Source organism: Engraulis encrasicolus, chromosome 1 (genome assembly GCF_034702125.1).
Source record: "Engraulis encrasicolus isolate BLACKSEA-1 chromosome 1, IST_EnEncr_1.0, whole genome shotgun sequence".
Taxonomy (NCBI): Eukaryota; Metazoa; Chordata; class Actinopteri; order Clupeiformes; family Engraulidae; genus Engraulis; species Engraulis encrasicolus.
Genome location: NC_085857.1, coordinates 33119291 through 33146790, shown reverse-complemented (window position 1 = coordinate 33146790; position 27500 = coordinate 33119291). Strand labels below are relative to the sequence as shown.

General features: G+C 44.0%; 1 protein-coding gene across 1 annotated transcript in view; it reads right to left on the bottom strand.

The window, feature by feature from the left end:
* Positions 1-27500, bottom strand: part of rims1b (regulating synaptic membrane exocytosis 1b) — a 140411-nt gene that overhangs the window by 8623 nt on the left and 104288 nt on the right. The window contains exons 24-32 of the mRNA XM_063208858.1: positions 26995-27072; positions 22072-22161; positions 21656-21721; positions 19144-19254; positions 18604-18707; positions 14952-15058; positions 14060-14223; positions 1967-2184; positions 869-1007 (exon numbers count right to left, since the gene is read on the bottom strand). Of these exons, the coding sequence (XP_063064928.1) occupies positions 869-1007; positions 1967-2184; positions 14060-14223; positions 14952-15058; positions 18604-18707; positions 19144-19254; positions 21656-21721; positions 22072-22161; positions 26995-27072 (1077 nt within the window). The remainder of the gene's footprint in view (positions 1-868; positions 1008-1966; positions 2185-14059; positions 14224-14951; positions 15059-18603; positions 18708-19143; positions 19255-21655; positions 21722-22071; positions 22162-26994; positions 27073-27500) is intronic.

Sequence of the window (27500 nt, the reverse complement as noted above, 5' to 3'; positions counted from 1 at the left end):
GGGAAAGGGAAAATGACCAACAGGGAGAGAGAGAGAGAGAGAGAGAGAGAGAGAGAGAGAGAGAGAGAGAGAGAGAGAGAGAGAGAGAGAGAGAGAGAGAGAGAGAGAGAGAGAGAGAGAGAGTGCAGGAAATGACTTGAAGACCTGCCTGCCCACACATAACCCACACACGTGCGTGTGTGTGTGTGTGTGTGTGTGTGTGTGTGTGTGTGTGTGTGTGTGTGTGTGTGTGTGTGTGTGTGTGTGTGTGTGTGTGTGTGTGTGTGTGTGTGTGTATGGCGGCACGGAATGCCACTGCACCACACTAGATGCGTTCTTACCCGTCGTTAGTGCTGGCTAAAACGCAGGGAAATTGAACTGTAAAATTCGAGAGTGCAAAGACACAGGCCAAATTCTGTTCAATTTCTGTCATAATTGGGAGCTTGTCCATTTGGAGACGGAGTTGTCACATCTATCCATAGAGACTAATGGACTTATTATTCTGATTTCATCATACTTGCCAATCTGCAGAATATTTCCATTAATGTTTGGATCTGTAATCCTTCCCTGTGTGGCGATCCAAATAAAAGTACTAAACTGTGTGTGTGCGTGTGTGTGTGTGTGTGTGTGTGTGTGTGTGTGTGTGTGTGTGTGTGTGTGTGTGTGTGTGTGTGTGTGTGTGCGCGTGCGCGTGTGAGTGTGTATATGCGTGTGAGTGTGTATATGCATGTGTGTGTGTGTGTGTGTGTGAGTGTCTGTGTGTGTGTGTGTGTGTGTGTGTGTGTGTGTGTGTGTGTGTGTGTGTGTGTGTGTGTGTGTGTGTGTGTGCATGCATATATGTGCATGTGTGTGTGTATATGCATATGTGTGTGTGTGTGTGTCTACTCACTTTCCCTCGGAGTTGCAGCTCTGCATGCTGCCGTTGGTGGACTCTCGACTGGGCTGCCGGCTCATGTTGCGCTGCATCTCCACGGCCATGCCCGTCTCCTGGCTGCGCTGGATTGGGCCCGTCTTCTCCTTCTTCTTATCTGGTATCATTCAAGTAAACAACAACATGTATTTTTCAAAGATCTGGAACTCCTATGCACAGCCAGGTTCCAGGTGCTGGTGAAGTGCAGTCATCAGTAATCCATAGTAAAGAGGAAGGATCACCGCACACTGGTGGACTTATAAAAAACAGCAAAACTAAGTCCACCCGTGTGCGGTGATCCTTCTTCTTTACTATGAACAACATGTATTTATTTACTTGCTTCTTGTTGCACGGGTGAGGCATAAATGCAATTTCGATGTGTGCACTTCTGTGCTGTGGAGTGCTGTGTCACAATGACAGTGGCGGTTGGAGATTCCCAGGTGGGCTTTCACTTTTCACTTCACTTTTATGATAACCGTGCGCTACCAAAGTTCTCTCTGCCTCGTTTTACATGTCAACAACCCGCCGACTCTACAGAATGGAGTTTTGAGCAACTTTGAGCATGGTAAATGGGTGTGAAATACAGATTTATAACGATGGCTTCTTTGGTGCTGAGAGACTCACTGCAAAAGAGAAATGATAGTATCGGCTAACTAGTGCTGGATTTATGCATGCAGGGGACTTTAGCAGTTGAGGTATGTGGAAAATGCTTTAACACTATTTAAGCCATTTTACCCCGGACTTCCCCTTTAAAGAGGATTGAGTTTGGTTCACTTACACACTAAAGGGTCTGAAAATACCCCAACTCACCTGCCCAGCTGTTCTGCGAGATTTAACCCACCCGGCCCGCTGTTCTGCGAGATTTAACTCACCCGCCCCGCTGTTCTGCGAGATTTAACTCACCCGCCCCGCTGTTCTGCGAGATTTAACTCACCCGCCCCGCTGTTCTGCGAGATTTAACTCACCCGCCCCGCTGTTCTGCGAAATTTAACTCACCCGCACTGCTGATCTGTGTGTGTGTGTGTGTGTGTGTGTGTGCTCGTGCGCGCGCGTGTGTGCTTGTGGGATCCAACTCACCCGCCCCGCTGATCTGCGAGGTGCTCCGGCTGCGTCGGCTGCCCACGATGGACACCACGCGGGCGCTGATGCTGGAGCGCCGCTTCTTCCCCGAGCCCCCCACCGTGCCCAGGGCCGTGTCCGACTGGCTACCGTCCGTGCGCTCCGGCGTGTAGATCTCCCCGCTCACGCTCGTACTCTTCATCATGCTCGCCCCGCCCGATCCACGCACCTGCCTGCTTATAGGACCAGGGGAGTATGGAGGACACACACATACAGTGCATGGCAGACCCACACACACACACACGCATAGACATGTGCACACATGCACACACACATACCGTACAGCATGGCATGGACGATGGTGGGGTATGGAGACAGAGAATGTGGGAGCAGACAGAGAGAGAGAGAGAGAGAGAGAGAGAGAGAGAGAGAGAGAGAGAGAGAGGGGGGGGGGAGAGAAAGAGGGGAGGGGAGAGAGAGAGAGAGAGAGAGATAGAGGAGAGAGAGAGAAAAAGAGAGAAAGAGGGGAGGAGAGGGGAGAGAGAGAGAGAGAGAGAGAGAGAGAGAGAGAGAAAGAGTGTGTGTGAGAGAGATACAGAGGGCAGTGGACAGGAAAGGGGGGAGTAGATTGTGGAGAGAGAAGCAGAGTGAAAGGGAGAACGAGAGACAGGTTGGCGGTGGTGAATAGGACAGAGGGGAGGAAAAGAGATAGAGTGATGCAGAGAGAAATGTAGAAAAGGAACAAAATAAAAGAATGGATGGATGGATGATTGATGAACGGATGGGAAAAATGAAGAGACGTTGCATCAGATCATGGCTTAAGTACAGTATTTAATCTGAATAAGAACATATTTTATTAGATCGACATAGTGAATCAGTCTCATCATCATCCATCTTATTAGCTCTTCTTGTTTATTCAGGATACACAACACAAGGGCTGGAACAAAGAATCATCTAAAACAAGCATAAAATTGCACATTACCAATAAAAGACACAAATGCTTAATTGACTAATTCAATTAAGAGGTCAATATTGCATAAACAAACTGAATTCCTACAAATAAAAATAAGCTACTGTACTAGTCAATCATTTCATAACCCTTTCTTGCAAATACTGTGTAATGGTAATGGGCCAATAAAACCACAAATTCAGTTTTTTTCCCTACTGCACTACGTACAGTAGTCACAGTTCTTGTGCAATGCTAATGCTGCCTTACTGCTTAATCATAAATCACTCTTGGTGTCTGATCCATACCACCTTCTTGATTGGTTATGCACATGTTCATAGTTACTAGGTATAAGTAAAAAAACAAAAAAAACAATTGCCAGCTCAATTTCACGTCTCTGTCAAAAGTAGTATTTGTTTTTCAAATACTACTTTTGAGACGTGGAATTTAGCTGGCAATTGTTTTTTTTTTTTTTTTTTTACTTATAGGACATGCTGTTTTTCCAAGATTGTATTAATTTCATGGTTCCCCAAAATTGAAAGAGGACCCTCAGAATTTTGGTTTGCCACCCTTCATGGGCTACAGTAGCCTATGTAAGTAAGGAGGACCTGGTCTGTCTCTTTTAGGTCTCTCTTACTGATTGCTGGCCGACGAGAATGGTGCTGGTGCCCATTCATGTACCGGTTAAATGTGGAACCAAAGTGGTTGCCTACAAACATGGCCGTAGTTACATTTGAGGCTACCGAGGTCCGGACCTCGCCTATCGTGAGAGGTTTTTTTTATTATTATTATTTTAACGGCAAATATGACCAACTGAAACACACAAAAACATCTATAAACCTTTGTGAAGCGTCCTTTGCAAACTGTGTTGTTAATATCCATGTGCTATGTGTTCTAGTTTTGCCTTTGTGTTCTGTTTTTGAGAGTAGCCTAAACAAGATTGATTAATATCGCAAGTGGTGCGACTCGTGGGAGAGAACGCAACTCAGCCGACATCGCAAGTGTTTGGTCGCGTTCATGACAGAGCATTGCGCAAAGCAAAATTACCATGCTTTCTGGTTGGAAAAATGCATTGAAATGGCAAAGTGTGCGTGTGCAGCCTGCACAGTATTGTGCCGTCACGAACGCACCCATTAAGCACGCGCTTGGTGAGATCTCCGCTATCAGAAAGCCCGCGCTTGATGAGATCTCCGCTGACAGAAAGCCAACCGTTGTATAGCCTACATAAAGCTCATGCGTAACAAGTAGGCTATGGTGTCTTAAAAAGCCATTTGAGTCATTATTTTAAGAAGGCCGGCTGCTGCATCAGCTGCTGCATAAAGGTAAAAGCAGGATATCCGTGAAAGGTAATTGATTGTAAATTGGAAAGCATGTGATAAACAGAGGAGGTCACCGGAACATCTTCAGGTGTGGATATTTTCCTGCTAATTTGGACAAGTGCCAAGACTATCGACGTTGCCACGTCTTAGTCAATCGCAGTAAATATCCACACCTGAAGAGGCTCCCGTGACTACTGTGTCTGCATAGCCGTGACGCATCAGATGGCTCAGGAGCGCGGAGGATAGGCTACTTTTCTTTCTCATTGAAAGACTTTTGTCCTCTGCGCTTGTGAAGAACTATAACAAGTAAATAAAAACAAAACGTTTGGTGCGACTCTAGGGAGAAAAAAGTTTACTCCAAAATAGGTGGTTTGCACTACAGAGCTATCCCTGTATCTTTGGAGGAAAACAGCTGAAGTGTAATTTCATTGGGAGAAAAATATGAATGGCTGAGCAACTTGCCATCTGAGGATGTAGCTTATTGTGCAACTTCAGGGTCAAGCTTTAGTTTCCTTACAAAGGGCTTTACTGACTGGGAGGATGCTGTTTATAATAAAAGAGGCATGATACCAAAGCATAGCCATTCAAAGGGAATAGGCTGAGTTGGCTGAAAACTACAACATATTTATTATTATACATGTCTACATATTTACTATTTCACATTAGGCCTATACATTCATAGAGGAGGGCCCTATATATAGGCCTGTGTAGCCCATATTTATTTATTTTATGAATTCATTTTTAATTTATATTTTATATTAATAATAAAATTTCGGACCTCGGCTACTTCACATGGCTGGCTACGGCCATGCCTACAAACCATGCAGCGTATTCATACCCGGCTCTGTTCTTTTCCGCATGTGACCATGTGTGTTAGCCTGACTTTCCCACAATATTGTCTTGGTTTGCACAGAAAATACATTTTTCAGTTCCCGAACTCTCTGATCTTCAGCGTGAATACATCAGTCAGTTCTAGATTAGGTATGTAAACAGGCACAGGCTTAATTCCCCACAACTACCCCGTTCATACCGGGCTCGGAACTTTTCTGAACATGACTCCGTGTTACCTGTATGTCACCTGCTGATGTTGTCGTCAGAGAGAAAAACAAAGAAATTTTCGGTTCGCAAATGCTAATATTGGAACGGGCACCAGCACAATTCTCAGTCGGCCTGAACACACTGTATGAGGCAAGACAATTTCAGATCCAACTTGTGCAGTAGGCAGTTGGCTACATAGATCAGGCAGGTGGTAATAGTACAGCAAATAACTCAAACAATCTTTCACTTGGTGATACAAGCATCAAATTTGGTTCAGAGGTGCTTCAGACCCTACTCTTTTAGAAAAGGTCGCTATCCAGGTGAAAAAACAAAATGGTGGCCATTTTCCAAGATGGCCGCCATGCAGATATGAATTAGCAACTGAAACAACTGTTCAAATGGTGATACAAACACTGGAATTGTCATAGATACTCCTTAGACACACTTCTTTTGAAAAGGCATGCAGGCCACTTGAAATCCAAGATGGCCGTCCATTTTCCTAGATGGCCACAATACATATTATTGGAATCGGTTATGGGACAAAAAGGGCACTACTGTTACGGAGCTGACAAAAGCGTGAAACTTTGCACGATGCTTCCTTCGGACCCCCTCAATGATTTAAGCCTAGGAGCCCAAGTGAAATGCTCAATTTTCATATCAATCAAGTGAATAATACATGTACATATCATGTGTCAGCTTGGATTATCTACCTCTATAAGGTCATTACAAAATAAAAAAATATATATTGATTTGTGTTCAGATATGTATATCTCAAGTCCTAAGTGTACTGTGGAGTGAAAGGGGCCTTTATGCTTGGGAAATTTATTGAATAATCAATGTGCAACTAATCACCATACAGTATATTGACAAATACTTTATGTATTGTATGTATTAGCAAAATGGTTTTCTGGTCTACTTTGTGCTTAAACTTAGATGACATGTTGGCTACCTAACCACTTAATGTATTGATTGCTTGTTATTTTTTATTTGTGCGTTAAAACATATCTGCCTGCCTTCCCTCTCTCACACACTCAAGTCTTTCAAAAACTTTAAACAACAGCATGTGGAAATGCCATTGGCTTTGGAGGGATACAGCTGTCAAAGTAGCCTACAAGTCATCAAGACTATACTGTACTGTACTGTGGCGTAGTGTACTCTGCTCTACTGTACTGTACTGTACTGTACTATACTGTACTGTACGGTACTGTACTGTACTGTAATGTGATATACCACACTGTACTGTACTGTACTGCACCGTACTATATGCTACTGTACTTTTACTTTACTATACTGCACCGTAGGCTACTGTTGTATGCTACTGTACTGTACTGTACTGCACCGTACTGTATGCTACTGTACTGTACCGTACTGTATGCTACTGTACTGTGCTGTACTGTAGTGTACTGTACTGTACTATACTCTACTGTACTGTAATGTACTTTACTATACTGTACTGTAATGTACTGTACTACACTCTACTGTATGCTACTGTACTTTACTTTATGTTACTGTACTGTGATGTACTGTACCGTACTGTATGCTACCTAACTTTACTGTACTGCACCGTACTGTATGCTACTGTACTGTACCGTACTGTATGCTACTGTACTGTGCTGTACTGTAGTGTACTGTACTATACTCTACTGTACTGTAATGTACTTTATTATACTGCTCCGTACTGTATGCTACTGTACTGTACTGCAATGTACTGTACTACACTGTACTGTACTGTATGCTACTGTACTTTACTGTACTGCACCATACTGTATGTTACTGTACTGTGCTGTACTGTACCGTACTGTATGCTACTTAACTTTACTGTACTGCACCGTACTGTATGCTACTGTACTGTACCGTACTGTATGCCACTGTACTGTGCTGTAGTGTACTATACTCTACTGTATTATACTCTACTGTACTGTACTTTACTATACGGCACCATACTGTATGCTACTGTACTTTACTGTACTGTACAGAGCATTCTGAGGTCATGTACAATATGATGCAAAAATATGTAGTGGGAATGAGTTATGTTACTGTTAAAACTCAAAATCTTGAATTATAGTATATACCATATGAGAATTGTTTTTTAACATAGATATTTCTCTTAAAGGTGGCAAAGACCTACGGTAGGTAGGTAACATGTTGTCCATCAGCTGTCATTTTTGAAGTAGCAATTGAAATACTCAATGATTACTGAGTTTATTGTAATGCAACTTGTGACACAAGTACTAGGTGAGGACTTGTTTGCAAATTCAGGAGGAAAAAAAACAATTCGCACACCTCTGCCTACTTATTCAACACCTACTTAGAAATCATTCCCATTTGATTTGAACTGAAGATATAGCCTACATGTACTGTATATTGAGTGATCTGTAATGCCATTCATAAAGACTGAAATGCAGTCACTATAGACATAATGCTACTTGTGAAAATTTAGAATTAGGTGATCTTATGGGTTCTTCATACACATGGAGAGGTATTGTCCTTTACACTCTCTCTCATACACATAAAAAATATCTGTTATGGAAATTAGAGGATGGAGAACCTGCTACCTTGGACATCATCTTGACACTTCCCAATTCAGATGCAGCTGAGCGAGCATTAACAGCAGTCTATTCTCACCATAGTTTTAGTGTGGGAAATGCTCATTTTAATTCAGACCAAGAATCTTCTCAACATTTTCACAATGTTACATTTGCTGTCAAACTGTAAGAACCAGACTACCCATACTTTCACACTATGAACATTTTTGTAGTTGCAGCAATCTGGTCAAGCAGGCTACCCCTGCCCTTGCTTCATCTCTGCTGAGTTCGGGACTATATTAACATCGTCAGCTAAGTAAAATGTCATGTAATAACAAGGTAATGCATGACATATTGTATATGACATGGTAGAATGTTTTTCTTTTTCCGAGGGCTCCGAGGCTAGAATTACAGCATATACCCTAAAGAAACACCATGCAAAGTTTGGTGCTTTTGTCACTTCCGTAACGGTATCTGTATTATATCTGTATTGCGGCCATCTTGAAAAATGGCCGCCATCTTGTTTTTCCACCTGGATAGCGACCTTTTCTGGGAAAGTAGGTCCTGAAGCACCTGTGAACCAAATTTGGTGCTTGTATCACCAAGTGAAAGATTCTTATGGAATATTGACTTAACATCCTTCACTATAAAGATCTAATAATTAGCAATGACAAACAAAATCATCTGTGCAAACACTCTCTGCAGCGTTGGCAACACGAGACGCAGAGTTGCCATACTCGCCGGCTCCCCCTGGCTGTCCGGAGAAGGCGCCGCGTGTCAGTACCCTCCGAAGGCGAAAAGGTACTGCACGACAAGCTGCCAAAACTGCCACCACCACCCTCCTCCACCCTGGGCACTACTACCCCCACACCTGGGCCTGCCTGCCCAGGAAGAGGAGCCAGCCGTGGGGGTAGAGTCAGGGTGGCACTGGGGGTCTCGGTGGAGGTCTGGAGGGTGATGAGGGAGCAAGAGGGAGGGCCGGGGTAGTTATGGGAGGTGCACTGGGTCTGGGATTGGGGCACTTCGGGGGCGCAGTCGGGCAGCCTGGGACTATGTACACCACAGCAGCGCAGATACGGCAGGAAGCATGCAAGGAGGCCACTGAAATGCATACACATACAAACACACTTACAGTATGAATATGAGGCCACACATGCTACGTACACACAAAACCATGTGAACTGGTGTGTGAGTGTGCACACACGTACACGCACACACATGTGAATGCACGCGCGCGCACACACACACACACACACACGCACACGCACGCACGCACGCACGCACGCACTCGCGCGCGCACACACACACACACACACACACACACACACACACACACACACACACACACACACACACACACACACACACACACACACACACACACACACACACACACACAGTTTTTCTCACACATGCTCAGACACAGAGAACATGCATAGCAAAGACACAGCACAATGTAAAATAGACAAATGGCACTATTGTATGAACTGATAATTATTATGTATAATGTCTAATGTGATGTCTACGACAAACACAAAAACCAATAAAATTTTACTGCACAATATTTGACATCAAGTTGTGAATGAATGTTTGCGCTGTGATTATAGTAGTATGAGCAATTCAATCTCTGTGTGTGCCTAGTCGCCTCTGTGTATAGCTGATTGGAAGGGGATTGAAAGCTGAATAAGGATTTGAAAGAGGCGCCCATACTCCTTCCCCGAATAGCCTCCATATACGCAGGGCCTGGCTAGATATGGCTGCAGCCTTGGGGCCCCCACCAGCCAGGGGGACCCTTGGTTGGCCAAAGGCGGAGGTGGGAGGTGTGGGGGTGTACGCAATCATGACAAGATGCAGTATTTGGGGGGAAAAAAACTGCAAATATGTTATTCTTAATTCATAGCTCGGAATTCTGACGTTGGACATGTCATTTTGTCGCAAAATTTGCCTTCTGTGGGGGGCCTCCAACAACCTGTAGCCTAGGGGCCCTGGTCCGTGTTAATCCGGCCCTGCATATACTGTATGTGTATGTAGAGGAGTGTATGTATTGGAGTGTATATGAATAGATTTGTCTATATGTATTGAATATGGATGTCTGAGGATGTTTATGTGTCTATGTGTGAAGATAGTCAGTGTTGCCAGATTGGGTGGTTTCCCGCCAAATTGGGATGCTTAGGATAGTGGGTAAAAACAGGTTAAAAGGGCATTTGGGTGGTTTTTTCTGCAAATTTATGGGCATAGAAATCAATAGAATTTAGTTCAAATTGGGCAGGATTTAGTGCTTCCAGCAGGCGGATTTTGTGAGAGGGGCTGGGAATCATCGTTCTCATCTGGCAACCCTGAAGATAGTGTCTACATGTATTGTAAATGAGATATGTACTACAAATCTAACCTGATGGAGCTGACTATCTGATGTGAAAACAAATATCCCTATGGGACAATAAAGAATCTAATCTAAGATTTCAGCTGAGTGGAAAAGACACTGAATAGGGGATGCTGTGGTGAAGTACACTACCACACTACAACTGACCATATACGGGCAATGTCGCCCATGGGGACCCAGGTTCGAGTCTCTCTGGCCTGGGTCCTTTCCCAACATTTCCCATTCCCCAGCTCGCCCTCCCACTCACTTCCTGTCATCTCTTCACTGTCACTATCTAATAAAGGCACAAAACCCCCATAACATGCAGTATATTTGTTTTTTGTTTTTTAAAAAACTGCACACATTTTTTCTCTCTCTTATTTTTACATTTTGATATTTGTATGGTATTAGGTAAATAACATGTTGTGTCTATTGTTAGTTTTAACTTTAATTTTTGTTAACCCTTTTTTTCTCTCTCTCTATCTATTTTTCACTTATGACCTAATGGGTCATGTGACTTGTATCTAAGGTTGGGGTGGGGTGGGTGGGTATTGATCACTGACTTTGTAATGCCTTTGTTTCCCAGCTTGGGAATTTGTTCATAAATAAAAAAACAGTGAATCACAAAAAAAAAAAAAACCTGCACGCATGGGGGGAGGTTGGTGGTTGCATCAGGAAGAGGAGGGTGAGGGTCGAGAATGGTGATGTCAAGTTTCCCATTTCCCCTGTGCTGTCGTCAGCCTCACTCTTCACCGTGTCTGTGGGTTCGAGGGCGAAGGGCTAGGATTGGATGGTGATGGGGAACTGTTCCCCATTTCTCGAAAGCATCAATGCTAACCAGTTAGCAACTTACAAGGTTTCCATTGGGGAATTGCATTGCAACCAAGTAAGGAGCTAACTTAGTTAGCAACAATGTTGTCTAGAAATGTGCCCCCTGTTTAGTGGAGCTGCTGAGGGTAGGAGGATCGTGTTTGTGTAGGTCAGGAGCCAACAGAATGGATGTTGGGGTTCGAAAACGATGATATCAGGTTTCTGTATCCTTGTTGTTGTCATCACTCCTCTTAAATCCTCTGCGGGTACGAGGGAGAGTGGAGGTTGGGGTGGTGGTGGTGGTGGTGGGGTCATCGGGGTTGTAAGAGGCGTTGGTGGTGGAATGATGGGTCTTCAGGGAGCAAAGTGGGGGCTTGGGGGTTTTCGAAAACGGTGATGTCAGTTTGTCATTGCCCTGCTGTTGTCCTCTTCTTCACCTCGTCTGTGAGTTCAGGGTTCGAGGGCGAGTGGTAGGGGGAGTTGTGGTTGGGGTGGGTCATTGTGGGATTCAAAGAGCTTTGTTGCGAAACGTTTTGATTGACATTTTTGCATTAGGTATTGCGTTGCATTGCATTGCAAAATGTATTTTATGTATTTTATGTATTTTATGTATTTTAAAGGGACACTGTGCAGGAAATGGTCAAAAAGGGTACTGCAACTATGCTGCTCATTGAAACTGGGCTGCCTATTGCCAAATTTGATCTTTACATGAAAGTGTACCAAGTAATAAACAGATATTTTCTAATCTGGTTCAAGAACAGTCATTTTTGCAGCTGAAAATGGGGATTTTTGGAAATTCAAAATGGCGGACCATGGAGAAGATCCCCCTTTTCATGTATGAAAAGTGCAATTTTTCCAGTCATAATGAATACCTAGAATTTAATGGTGGTGGTAAGTATTCATGAAAAAGGTAACATTAGTGAATGGGCAGTATGCATTCTGGAAATAAACAACTAAAAATCTCACACAGTGTCCCTTTAAAATATGTTCCCAAAATATGTGAATGGCAAGAACTTGCACATACAGGTAGACGTTAGGATGTCTGCACTGCACAGTCATTTCCAATAGGCAAAAGTCAAAAAATGTCTCTTATGTCACTTTGCAACGAAACCCTTCATTTGGTTGTAAGAGGCATCGGTGGTGGGATGACGGGTCTACAGCGAGGTCAGGGTTTGAAAATGCTGATGTTATATGTCCCGTTTCCTTGCCACCATCATAATCTCATATGTGGTTGTGAGGACCTGGCCGAGATGAGAGTGGTGGTTGGGTTTGGGGGGGCGTGGGGGTCTGGGAGGGTCATTTGGTTGCCGTGGTTACCTGACGTCCCCGGCGACGGTGTGGCGCCGCCGTTTGAGCTCCTCGGAGAAGCGCCTCTTGCCCAGGCTGCGCCTCTGCTCCTCCGCGCTCCCGTTCACCCCCCAGGATATACGCCTCTCCTTCTTCTCCTCGCCCTTACAGCTCTCCAGAGACTTGGATCTGTGCACGTGTGTGTGTGTGTGTGTGCGTGCGTGCGTGCGTGCGTGCATACGTGCGTGCGTGCGTGTGTGTGTGTGTGTGTGATACAAACGGATGGTGTAGCAGGCAGGCAGGCGATGAACAATAGGCATGCAACGCACAAAAAACAGACAAATTATAAAAATAAATAAATAAATAAATTACAGATGTATGAAGACACACATGCAAAGCCATGCAAGATACTAACACAAATCACACAGATAGATGCTTTTCAGTGCCTGAGTGTCCTGCCAATACCTTTGAAGCGTACAGACGCATGAGGCTTCAGCATTTAGGGCAGGGGTAGGCAATTAGTGGCCCGGTGGCCAAAACTGGCCCGCCATGAATGATATCTTACCCACAAGATGATGTTAATTTTTTTAAAAAATGTATAATTTTTTTAATATATATTGTTTAAACCTCATGCTTTATTTCCCATGTGCCGATCTCTGTGAGCTCAGCTTCTGACACTGGTCACGTTTACACGTTGTTTTCAATTCCAAATTGATCATTCAGAATGAGTTCCGTTGGGTTTACATTGAACTTTCATTTAATTCCGAATCCTTAAGTGTTTGCATGGCGTTTTCAAAGCAGAATAAAGCTTTATTAAGAATTAAATTCATTTAATTCTGAAGAATTAAATTCATTTAATTCTGGATTAAATGTCTCACGAGGCCATTGTGGGATCAATTATGAGTGGCCTGAGTGAGACCAATTACATGCTTTTTCTCATTGACCAGAAATTGAATTACATGAAAATTAGTGTTAAATAATGTTTATTTGTAATATAATGGAGCAAAAAAATAGAACATCTTTTTCCCCAGTAGAAAAGCATGGCCATGGCCATAATGGACATTGACCTGATGTGTCCTCTGCAGGAGTCCTTATAGTGCGGTGCTAGGTATGTATGACGTGGTGTTTGATCAGAGAAATTAGAATAGCGAAGCTTCACTCCCATTAGGTCCATTGTAGCCAGTAAGCTTTGCAGTTCCTGTTGGCTGCCCACTAGGGGGCGAATGCGGGCAAGTGAAAACCCCATTGACATCTTTTCACTTGCCTGTGAGCACCAACTAGCTGCAGTGAGTGAGCCACCTCTGGTATGATGTATGATGTGGTGCTAGGCCTAACCCAACCCAACCCAACCAAAACCCTACTAGCTTTATTATCTATTATCTACCAGGAAGGGTGGCCGTGTAGTTGCCTGACCATAATGCAAGAACAGTGGGGTGTTCGGGTGTCTGTCTAAATTTGCGCAAACCTGGCTGAGCACAAACTCAACCTCTGATTGTTGGAAGCTGTTGTCGGTCAAAACATTTTAATTAGCTCACACGGTTTACTGCCAGTGTCTTGCCCCTCCGCACAACATCATGTTTATAAAGAAAAAAATGAGTGGAGGTGCAAAACGCACACCAGATACAGAGGTGCTGGCAACCAGAAAATACACTTGCAGCAGGAGAGAAGTGCCGCACACTCTCAAGTGACCTGAAGAAGGCCGACAGGCCGAAACGTTGTCACATTAAAAACTGTTTATTTAACTTGAGAGTGTGCGGCACTTCTCTCATCCTGCAAATATATATATAAAAAAAACCTGTGTAGGTGTACGTATATAGTATGCCTGACCTGATGCGTCCTCCGCGCGGGTCCTCGGAGCGTACGGACATGTAGGAGGCGGTGCTGAGGCGGGAGGCACTGCTGGCGTGGGACAGGGCCGAGGCGTCGCTCAGCTCGCTGTCCGAGGAGCGGCCCGACACGTTGTCACTGCTGCGACGCTGCTGCTTGTACATCTGAATAGAAGGGAGATATTATGCATACACACGCGCATGCACACACACGCACACACACACACACACACACACACACACACACACACACACACACACACACACACACACACACACACACACACACACACACACACACACACACACACACACACACACACACAGCATGTTATTACTGCTCATGTCAAGGGCAGACTTTCCATTAGGCAAACCTAGGCAATTGCCTAGGGCCCCAATCAAATTGGTCCTCCATAGGGGCCCCAACTGGTAAACACACAGAAAAGTAGGCTTGATCTTAATTTGTCACTTATATAAAGTAAGTGACAAGTAAAGTAAAATGAAAAAATGGAGGTATAAATGAGACAAAACACTAAAATAGCACCAAAACACAGAATTTTATTATGACTTTTGAGGGCCCCATGTTTATATTTCGCCCAGCCCGCAAAATGAATAGATCTGCCCCTAGCTGATGTAATGGTACATCTGAGCGGAACACACACATGCACGTGCACACGCACATGAATGTGGTTTTGCTGCCTGTATGCAGCACTTTTTAGCTCTTTGTCAGACCAAGTCTCGAAGAGATTTGAAACTAGATGATAATCAGGCTACTGTCTCTCACTCCACCTCTCCTACTCTCAGCTTCTCCATGCACCCCTCCATCCCTCACCCTCTCTATCTCTCCCTCTCTCTGTGCATCCCTCTTTCATTTTCCCCCCTGCATCCCTCACCTCTCTCTTAGCTTTCAGCTCCGTCTCCTGCTGGGGTCCTGAGCTGGGTGGCTTAATGGTGCGAACCTTCATCTGCAGCTGCCTCGCCCTCTCCTCCACCGCCAGAGCTGTGAGAGAGAGAAGAGAGGAGAGGTGGGAGGTAGAGGAGAGAGAGAGAGAGAGAGAGAGAGAGAGAGAGAGAGAGAGAGAGAGAGAGAGAGAGAGAAAGAGTGAGGGAGAGAGAGAGAGAGAGAGAGAGAGAGGGAGCGGAGGTAGAGAGATAGGAGACAGGGACGAGAGAAACAGGGAGCAAGAGAGAAGGGAAAATGGAAGAAACATAGGGAAAGAGGGATGACGGAAGTGTAGAAAGAGGGATAGACAAGAAGGGGATGAAAAAAAGGCACTGGTGTCAATCTTGTTGCAAAGTACAACTGAATCCTTCCCCCTATCTCGATTTGGTGAACAGCACAGTAACTGTTGAAGACAAGCAAACTGAATTGGTTTTGAACTGCAAGACAGAGTGAGAGAATGAGAGAGAGAGAGAGAGAGAGAGAGAGAGAGAGACAGACAGACAGACAGACAGACAGACAGACAGACAGACAGACAGACAGACAGACAGACAGACAGATACAGACAGAAAGAAAGAAAGACAGGCAGAAAGACAGACAGACAGACAGAAAGACAGAAAAGATACCAAAAGAGAAAGTAACTACGGAAAAAATAAAATGATGCAAAGGTAAGTTGTAACAGCAGGTGGAGTAGACAGCCCAGCGATGGAGGTCAAGGTTAAAAAATGACAGAGCAAAAAAAATATCTTCCAGTTTCTGCCAGTCACCGAATCAATCCTCAGCACTGAAAGACAGGACAGCAGGAGATGAACTCTAGGCAATGTGTGATTGGGATAGAGGGGTGTCTGATGAGGTGGAAATGGAGTGTCAACGTTGGGAAAAAATTCTCCTTTTAAAAAAAATATAGATAATTTTCCTCTTCTTTCTTTTTTGGGGTGTGCAGGCCAGGGTGGGTTGTCTGTCTCCCTCCCTGTGCCTTTGTCAATCCTCATCTCACAAGCACAAACACCTCAAAATGACTTCTGTATTAAACTCTTGTGAACAATCAGAACATGCTAAGCCTCCATGCAGTTAACCGCGGAATCGCTCGACTGTGTCCTGCTGTGTCGGTGGAGGGAAGTGAGGGAGCCGCGTGGCAACCAGCATGGTAACACTGAAAGGCAAGTTAAGTTAACCCATTTTAGCCTGATGAGTCGTATATTGTTTGACCTTTGGTGCCTGGAGAAACATACAGTATACACTACATTCAGGCTCTTGAGATTTTAGATTTTTCAATAAAAATGTGGGTATATTACAGCTGAATGAACACATTCTAATGCAATATGAGGGCCTTAGGGTTTAAATGCAACGCTTTTATGTGCATCAGAGGCTAAGATACTTGGGTTTTTATAGGCTGAGGGCATTTTTTGCAGGTGCTTTAGGCATCAATCAATGGGTTAAAATGGTGTTAAAATGAAGTAAATATTTTTATGAACCACTTCCTCGGCTCATGACTGGACCTCATGTGACATGCCATTGAATGAGAATGAAGTAAAAGTTCTCATTTTTGGGACCTGCTAGCTAGCTCATGACTGAACCTCATATAATATTGTGCCTGTGCCTATTTCGAGGGAATGCAAACAATACTGCAAGGCAAAATTAGGTCAACTGTGCATACATGCTGTGTGGGTGTCAGCAGAAACCATAGAAACAGTGTCCATGCGGCAGCGTACCTATGTTCCCCGGGTCCTATATTCCCTGGTCCGGGGGAACGTAGAGCCCTTTTTCTAAACGCCCCATATTGTATCTAACCCTTAGCAAAACCGTCTCAAACTTAATTTGTCAGTAATGCAATGTTTCAGAGTTTTCAAATTGTGGCCTTCCCAAAACTATCCCTAAACCTAACCTGTCACAGGTGCAACAACAACCTGTGCTTTGCCATGCAGCAGCAGTCTACTTGGAAGCAGCAAGGAACATAGAACCCTTTTTTGAAAAAAGGGTCCTAAGTTTCCCTTTTGTTTGGTCTTTGAATGACTTTATTTGTGACAGGACACTTGAGATATGAGGAGTGAGAGACGGGAAAAGAGTGGCTGCCAAATCGTCCAGTGGCTCCTTTTACCAAAAAGCACATTAGTGGGCAGTCATGGGTAAGCGGTTAGGGCGTCAGACCCAAAGGTTGCCGGTTCGACTCCTGACCCGCCAGGTTGGTGGGGGGAGTAATTAACCAGTGCTCTCCCCCATCCTCCTCCATGGCTGAGGTACCCTGAGCATGGTACCTCCCTTGGGGTGCCATTGGGGGCTACCCCCTTGCACGGGTGAGGCATAAATGCAATTTCATTGTGTGCAGTGTGCAGTGAACACTTGTGTGTTGTGGAGTGCTGTATCAAAATGACAATGGGAGTTGGAGTTTCCCAGGTGGGCTTTCACTTTACTTTCACATTAAACTTGTCTTGAGGACATTATGCCATCCATTTGCTTGTCAAGGTACTTGGCATGCTTTGTGCAGTACAATGCGTGTAAAGGGTTTCTAGTTGTCAGCCATTTTTTATCAATGCAGAGTGCAGAGTGAGTGGGAAAGGAGATGAAATGTTACCTGCGTTTTCCTCTGGTTTACTATCTACAACAGCATCTTCATGGACACAGCATGAGAAGAGGGATGAGATGAAGCAGAGAGTATGTGAGAGAGATACAAAGAAAGAAAAAGAGGATGATAAAGTGACAGAAAGAGGCAGAAAGAAAGAGAACGAGAGAGATATAGAAAGGTAGAATTGTTCAGCATGCATGCATGCATGGATGCACACACACACACACACACACACACACACACACACACACACACACACACACATTGAGTAGGATGCAGTAAAGCGAGAATATCAGTCGTGAGCCTTTGCTGTTTCAGTAAGTTTCCTCAACACTTTGGCGTAAGCATATAAATTTCAAATGCACACATGCACACACGCTCGCTCAAAAACAGAGTATGCATGTGTGCACGTACACATACACGAACGCTTGCAAGCACACACACACACAACCACACACACACACACACACACACACACACACACACACACACACACACACACACACACACACGAAACGCACACACACACACACACACACACACACACACACACACACACACACACACACACACACACACACACACACACACACACACACACACACACACACACACACACACACACACACACACACACAGACACAGACACAGACACAGACACAGACACACAGACAGCACACAAACACAAACACACACAGATAGCACAGTCATGGGTGAGCGGTTAGGGCGTCAGACTTGCATCCCAGAGGTTGCCGGTTCGACTACCGACCCGCCAGGTTGGTGGGGGGAGTAATCAACCAGTGCTCTCCCCCATCCTCCTCCATGACTGAGGTACCCTGAGCATGGTACCGTCCCACCGCACTGCTCCCCATGGGGCGCCACTGAGGGCTGCCCCCTTGCACGGGTGAGGCATAAATGCAATTTCGTTGTGTGCAGTGTGCAGTGTTCACTTGTGTGCTGTGGAGTGCTGTGTCACAATGACAATGGGAGTTGGAGTTTCCCAATGGGCTTTCACACACACACACACACACACACCCCTCACCTTGTTCTATGCTGCTGCTTTTGGCCGGGAGTTGCGGGAGTTGGCGGCCCCGGCCCCTGGGGGCCCCTGATGTAGGAGAGTGGCCCCCATGTGCTCTGGATAGATAGATAGATAGATAGATAGATAGATAGATAGATAGATAGATAGATAGATAGATAGATAGATAGATAGATAGATAGATAGATAGATAGATAGATAGATAGATAGATAGATAGATAGATAGATAGAGTTAATTTGTCACATTGACAAAAAAAACAGCCAAAAAGGGAAAGACAAGGTAATAACATAAGTAAGTAGACACAACATAACATATACCAAAAAAACATGGACAAACACAGTGTCAGGAAAACACAGTGACAGACTGTAAGGGAGATGACAAATTCGCATTTGCACTATAATCTGGCGCATTTATATATATGTTTGTATACATATGTTCATTAATGTGCAATGTCCTGAAAAATAAAAGTAAAGGAAAGTAGAGAGAAGTAAAGTAATAGTCCCTAAAAGGTCATCATCATCATCATTCATATGAAGCTGAAGCACCTGTCCAGGCGTGGGGAGTTTGGGCAGGAGCCCCCTGCGGGCTGGCCAAAGGGGCGCAGTGGAGGGGCCTTGCCACGGCTCCCCCTCAGGATGGAGGTGGGCTGGATCCTGCATCAGGACCAATACAGGTGGGCAAGGAGGATCAGGGCCAATACAGGTGGGCAAGGTGGATCAGGGCCAATACAGGTGGGCAAGGAGGATCAGGGCCAATACAGGTGGGCAAGGTGGATCAGGGCCAATACAGGTGGGCAAGGTGGATCAAACAGGAACAAGGGGGAGCAAGGTGGGGTAAATAGGGCCAATATAGGGGGAGCAAGGTGGGGTAAATAGGGCCAATATAGGGGGAGCAAGGTGGATCAAACAGGGCCAGTATAGGGGGAGCAAGGTGGGGTAAATAGGGCCAATATAGGGGGAGCAAGGTGGGGTAAATAGGGCCAGCAAGGTGGGGTAAATAGGGCCAGCAAGGTGGTGGAAAATAGGGCCAATATAAGGGGAGCAAGGTGGGGTAAATAGGGCCAATATAGGGGGAGCAAGGTGGGGTAAATAGGGCCAGCAAGGTGGGGTAAATAGGGCCAATATAGGGGGAGCAAGGTGGGGTAAATAGGGCCAGCAAGGTGGGGTAAATAGGGCCAATATAAGGGGAGCAAGGTCAGGTAAATAGGGCCAGCAAGGTGGGGTAAATAGGGCCAATATAAGGGGAGCAAGATGGGAGCACAGGGGGTAACCAGGGCCAATTCAGGTGGGCAAGGTGGGGCAAACAGGGGCAATATAGAGGGGGGGGGGGATAAATAGGGCCAATGTAGGGGGAGCAAGATGGACCAGACAGGGAAGGTGGGGTGACCACATCGGGGGGCAGAATAAGGCCAGGCAGGCGGAAATCACATAGGGCAGGGCAGAGCCAGATATGCCAAGGTGGTTGGTGGGTCAAGCAGAGCGAGGCAGATTGGGGTAATGTACACGTTGTGTGAACAGGGCATTGGGGAGGTTTGGTTGGGGCAGGGTGGACAAGCACAGGCAGTGGAAAGAAACAATTAAAAGAAAAAGAAAACAGAAGAATTGAAGAAAACGATAAGAGAGAAATCGACACAAGGAAAGAAACAACTGAACAAAAAGAACATGTCAGCCCTAAAAAAAATAAGGCCATTTTGACCAAAGTGGTAAACCGGAGTCAGACCAGTGATTTTGCCATACTTGAGGTACCAACATGAAGGAAGTGGGAAGCAAGAGTGCAGTACAATATCAAGTTAACCTCCATAGACCTAATTTAAATACGGAAGAAATCAAAACAAGTGTCCATAAGCTAAATAAGTGGAGAATAATGAAGGCTAATCTTCATGTATTACTGATTTAATACTCCAGACTAGCACTAAACATATTATGAATAAATGTTGTGAGATATAGGACATGTCTGAAATGTAGTCCTACTGGTAGGCTACTATATTTACGTATCTGCAAAGGTTGGTGAACATTGTGTTTTTTGTGAAAACTGCTTCAAATAGATCATGGATTTAAAAGTGCGCTAGCTAGGAGAGTGACAAAGCATTATTTTCCTGTGTAAGTGTCGGTAGGGGCGTGGGTTGGGGCTGTGACACAAAAGAAATGTCTGATATGTGCTAGTTCAGTTGTACATACTGTACAGTAACGGCTAAAACAAATTAATACATTACTGTAAAAATAAGTATGCCAGTTAGAAGGATGACTTAGCATTATTTCCTTGTCCAGGTTATTGGTAGGGGTGTGGGTTGGGGCTGTGACGCAAAAGAAATGTCTTATACGCATTCTATCAGTATTTATAAGTTTCGATGTTGTACATACATAATGTGCTGTATGGAAACGGCTAAAACTAAATAATACAGTAAAAAAATAAGTCTGCTAGCTAGGAGTGTGGCTTAGCATTATTTCCTTGTCCGGGTCATTGGTAGGGGCATGGGTTGGGGATGTGGCACAAAAGAAATGTCTGATACGTACTCTATCAGTCTTTATAAGTGTCGATGTATGTATGGAAACTGCTAAAATTAAATCACAAAGTAAAAAATAAGTGTGCTAGCTAGGAGGGTGACAAAGCATTATTTCCTTGTCCGGGTCATTGGTAGGGGCGTGGGTTGGGGCTGTGGCACAAAAGAAATTTCTAATACGTACGCTATCAGTCTTTATAAGTGTCGATGTTGTACATACATAATGTGCTGTATGGAAACTGCTAAAATTTAAAAAATAAGTGCTCGCTAGGAGGCTGACGAAGCATTATTTTCTTGTCGAGGTGTAGGGGCGTGGGTTGGGGCTGTGAAACAAAACAAATGTCTGATATGTGTTGCATCCGTCTTTATAACTGTCTGTTGTACATACAGTATAGTAGTGTATGGAAACTGCTGAAACTGAATCTAGTGTGCTAGTAGCTAGGAGGGTGACTTAGCATTATTTTCTTGTCCAGGTGTTGGTAGGGGGTGTGGGTGGGGGCTTTGAGACAGGAGGAAAGTTGGGGGTTGGGAGGGCGGGAGTTACGGTATCTCACCTGTCATTCTCAATGAATTTCCTATTTGCCTTCTGACAGCCAGGCCTGTCTAGACTCCCACAATGTCTACAAGGTTGAAATGATCCAAAAATGAATGTGAAAACAAGATTTAAAATAAAAAAAGAGATGTTGACAAGAAATTGATTTTTTATAAAGGCAAAGTTAAAATAAGACTGAAAGTAAATGACTGTTTTGATCCAAAGCCCACACATGAAATGTTGCTGTGGTCAAGAAAGATGATGTGAAAGTGTGTGTGTGTGTGTGCGTGTGCGTGCGTGTGCGTGTGTGTGTGTGCGCGTGCGTGCGTGCGTGCATTTCAGGTGGAAATTGGCTATGTGTTTGCAATGATAGAAAGATGACAAGAAAAAAAAGAAAGAAAAAAAGAGAAAAAAGGCAATTTGTCAGTGGTTTTGTACCTTTCCCGCTCTGGTGAATGGAATCCGGTATCTGGCCTCAGACACGTCGTACTGGCACTTCTGACCCGGTCCAGAGACGGCTGCAGATCACTGTGAGGAAAGAAAGGAAGAAAGACAGACAGAAAGAAAGAAAGAAAGAAAGAAAGAAAGAAAGAAAGAAAGAAAGAAAGAAAGAAAGAAACAAAGAAAGAAAGAAAGAAAGAAAGAAAGAAAGAAAGAAAGAAAGAAAGAAAGAAAGAAAGAAAGAAAGAAAGAAAGATGTAGGTTAAACAAGTACATTACAGGTGCTTTGTTTGGTGTAGACTGAAAGAAGTAGCAATTATTCTTTACTGTGGGGGTTATATGTAAATCCCAAACCAATTATAATTAGGGTTATATTTAATATCACAAATATGTACAAGTAAATGGTAGCATTTTAAGTATTGACCCTAAAGCAGAAGCACATTTCAAATTCATCTTTGCAAATCTCTCACACTTTGTGATTAGTAAAAGCTGAAACAAAAATGGTATTCAAAAGCCAAGTTAAAACTTCACTGGAAGCACCAAGCTAGCTGAAACCTATACCTTGAGTCAAACAACACAAACCTCTATTGGCATGATAGCATTTAAGATACAGGTTCCAATGGGCTTTTGATGGTGTATCGATTTCTGAGGGTATAGTCAAAATAGTGCCAGTCACAAGATCACAGATACACTATACACTCTATTTCCCTCATCATTCCCAAGTTTGGGACTCTCTTACCTAACGCCAACCTCATCAGTGAATCTGAGAACGCGTTGGGGGACGGCACTGCGGGGAGAGGCCACGCCCCCCTCAGGTCGCCGTGACGACTTGCTTTTTAAGCATGCAGGAAGGGTGGAACTTTTTTGTATGCGCAGGAAGGAAAAAATAAATAAATACAAAAATAAGAAAGCATGCAAGACAGACAGTAAAGCAAATGAAGACATACTACAACAATGAAATTAACGAGAAAAAAAGGGTTAGTGCTACTTGTTAACCCCAAAGCAATCGGTCACATGCAATGATGATGGGTAAGGTAAGAAAACAGGAAGTGATAATACACAAATGGAGGGGAGTCTTCAAATAACAAGAGCAGGTCTAGGACATTGGACACTAAATACAAACTCACAGTGGAGGCAGACGAGTGATTTTAAGTACTGAACAAAATATAGAGAAACAGAAAAGGCTCTTAAATAAGTTAAGATGAGAAGAGAATTAGCATTTGGAAGTCATTACAAAGAGAATGGGCCTGGAAATGGCAGTATAAAACACCCTGGAGACCCACATGGATTTCAAAGCACAGGAACATCTTGCTGCCTTTAGTTGAAAGTTACTTCATGATACTGCCAATTTTTAAAACCATCCAGGATTTATTTTTGCTAGAACCACATAGATTTTTGAAGCACGGGAACCGCTTGCTGTCTTAAGTTGGTTACTTCATGATAATGCCAATTTTCATAACCCTTCCGGATTTCATTTGGCAGGACAGACATGGGTTTCAAAGCACAGGAACATCTTGCCGTCTGTAGTTCAAAGTAACGTCAGGATAATGCCAACTTCAAAAGCATCCAGAATTTAATTTGGCTACATATCCTCTTTAAAAAAAAATAGTGCCACTTTATTATCTCAACTCACCCACGACCACTGTCCTGATTATGACCAGTGTTGCCAGATGTGTCTGATCAAATCCCGCCCAAAAGGTGCTCAAAAAACCCCACGAGTCGCTAAATTCCACCCTATGTCAACAAACTGCATTGATTTCTATGGGCATTAAACGGTAGAAAAAAACGCAAAATTACCTATTTTTCCAGTTTTTACTGCAGACGGCCATCCCAAGCAGCCCAATTGTGCAGGTAACCGGCCAATCTGGCAACATTGATTATGACCAGGCATTTGCCTATGTCCCTACAGTGAAATTCTGGGAAGTCCAATGTGGTCCAATGTGACATCTAACACCTGGCCGAGCTTAGTTTAGTGAAGGCTAATGGTTTCCGTGTACACATCTGGACTAAACATTAACCCACTTCTGATGCAAATGTTAAATCAGACACTGGCCATTATGCCTGTAAAAAATCTCATTCATAGGCTACGAGTCATGCTCTTCAAAGCACAAAGCTCTTTCTTCTGTTCTTTCAACCATCCTCATAGTCTGCCGATGTTAATATCGTAAAATCGTTAAATATCGTTAAAAAAAATTATCGTAGCCGATCTCGGGGTGCTGCACACAACTGTCGCCATTGTCAATCTTATCTCCGATCGTAAACAGAGACAATATCCGGCATTCTATTTCAAATCTTACATATCAAACCTGTTTGAGACATTCAAGCATGTCTTGTTACAGACACATTTAGTAAGACTGTCCTGTAAGCATGGCAAGAGTCTCATTGCATCATCTTCTAACATCTACCGACTGCACAGATGGGAGCATGCTGCCAGCAGCAGTGTTGCCAGATGTGTCTGATCAAATCCCTCCCAAAAGGTGCTCAAAAAACGCCAAAAGGCGCTAAATTCCGCCCAATTGAGAGGAAGTGGATGACAGAAACAGTCACACAGGCCAACAAGGCCCATCCATGCAATCTGTAACTTTGAATTTCGGGTTCAAAGCAGTCTGAACAACATGCCTATTCACTAACTCGTCACTAGTCCTTCAATTATTCAGTTATGGCTGAAATATGCACAAAAAAATATCAGGTAGGCGATATCCTCAATACAGTATTTGCTAATGGATATAATAAACCAACTGCACAGCATAGGCAGCCAATCAAGACACATTGCCATCCATGTATATTCTGTTTGGTTCTAATGAAATGTGCAAAGCTGTGCAACGCCATTACAGCAGCAATAGTAACAGTGCATGGCATCAGTCTTAAATAAATAAATAAATAAATAAACAAACAAATAAATAAATATATAAATAAATATATAAATGGACTTGTTCCTGGATGTACAAACATTAATCATGCAATGTGCATGGACAGCCAGAGAAAGACCAGAGTCTGCCTTTATATATGCAGATTAAATACAATTGCGCTTACATAAACCCATCAAACCTGCTTTTCTGAAAATGATAGATTAAATGCACAGGCACACGCACGCACGCACGCACGCGCGCACGCACGCACGCACACACGCACACACACACACACACACACACACACACACACACACACACACGCACACACACACACACACACACACATGTGTGAATTGCACTTCCAGAGAGAGAGAGAGAGAGAGAGAGAGAGAGAGAGAGAAACAGAGACAGAGCGACAGAAAGAGAGAGAGAGACAGAGAGGGGGATTATGAACCTTTCTATGATATAGAATAAAAGGAGTTGTTTGCACATGACAGATACAATCCCAAACAGGAAGCTCTTTTCCTATTCCTCCACTGCATCTCTGTTTATACTGGCCTCTATTATGTCATCTCTTTTTTCTCTACAAAACAACACACAACCAGGGAAGCCGACAGAAGGGGGAAAAGGGGTCAGTTGTCCCGGTCCCAAGCAGAGAGGGGGCCCAAAATTGGGTTTCTATTACATTGTATGTATTGGATGGGGGGCCCTTTCAGATGGCTTTGTCCCAGCTCTGTCTGCAGCCCTGCACATAACTCAACAGCATACTTGCCGACAACCACATTACAGATTAACAATTAGAAGGCACTTTTTCCAAACACACTTTCCCTTTTTGCAGTTATTTGTATGGGGTATTGGTAACAGTATCTGGAGCAATGTGGAGTTAGGTGCCTTGCTCATGGGCACTGCAGCCATGGAAGAATAGGCCAACCCCCCCAGAAAACAGCCAATAAGTGACTAAGCGGGGAGGACGCTCGTGACAATGACGTACACATCTGCGCCAGAGCCATTGGTCTGCGCTACCTATGTTGTTGTTGAGTAACTGCCTGCGATTGGGTGAGAGGTGTCCAATAATTTCAAACCATAACTGAGTGCAAACTTCCTGCTTCTTGCAATCGCTTCAGAGTAAACAAATGCCAGACCATAAATACGAAATGAAATGGTAATATTATGGGATGGTCAGGACCAGGCTAAAAGAATGCACCCCTACAATCCTCTTATTTCAAGACTCCAACTGCTGAACTAGCATAGGTCATGGGGCTGCCCCATCGTTTCTTTTGCATTATGATGGTCGCCCATGATTATCTACGTATGTAAGATCCACCTCCACAATGACATCCAAATCTAGCACTGTCCTGAAGGGTGGGTGGGTCGTGGACAAAAGGGACACAGCTTAAAACAGGAAGTCCACAGGTTAACAGCTAACACAATTCCATGATTTGGTTAGCAACGTTATTCACTTGTAGGCTATGGCTAATAGATGTATTTGCTGTCCTGTGGTGTGGAGGCAATTTATTGTTCATTCATATTTCTAGATTTTCCATTATTGCTCAAAATCCAATGCTAGACGAAGACTATTGTGGGGGGGGGGGGGGGGGGGGGGGGGGGGGGGGACGACAATATTCTGAAATCCCAAAGCTGGTCCCTGCTGAAAAAAGTTTGGGAACCATGATGCGGTAAGGAAACACAAACTGGCACGAATCACAACAGTTAAAGTGACACTGTCTCATTTTTTTGGAAATAAGCTTATTTTACACCTCTCCTTGAGTTAAATGATTGAGATTTACCTTTGCTAGCTGGTCGCATAGGACTCAATGTTAACTGCCAGCTTGGAGGTAAAATTTGCACTGCCGTACTCATAGAACGTCAGTAAGTACAGGAGAAAGGTAAATCTCAATAATTTAGCTGAAGGGGCGGTTTAATATGAGCTTATTTCTAAAAATGTGACAGTATCCCATTGAGGAGGCACCACTATGGACATTTGGGAGAAGGTGGGGGTAAGTGATGGAACCAAGCACGCAAACTAGTTAGTATAGTAACTGGTTTGGGATCCCTTGTCTTGTCTTACCTGTACAAGTCCTTATGAATGCCATTGACTAACAGGGGCATCTTTGGTGGCAGTGTGTGACAGTGTCTAGCTAAGTTCCTGTGTTACAGTGACACAAAATGGACAATGGTTGTAAAGTGAGGGGGCAACTCGTGTAACGCATGCATGCAAAATGGCAGTGAAGAAATAAATTAATTAATGAAAATGTAAATAATCAAATAGCGGACAGACTCTTGCTTTGTGGTTGTGTGTGTGCGTGTGTGCCTGTTTGTGTGTGCGTGTGTGTGTGTGTGTGTGATTTCATTCTGTGTATCTGATTGGGAAACACTCTTCATTTTGAGACAAAATAATATACCTGCACCTTTGAGTACCTCACTTAAACTGGTGTCGGTGCGCTTTCAAAACATAGTCCTATGCCCAGTCTGAAGTCATCAAAATTGTAAGTCAAGTCTGACTCAAAGTCTGACTCTAAGTCACGAGACTCAAGTCAACATCTCTGGTTAAAAAAAAACTGTACAACAGATTGT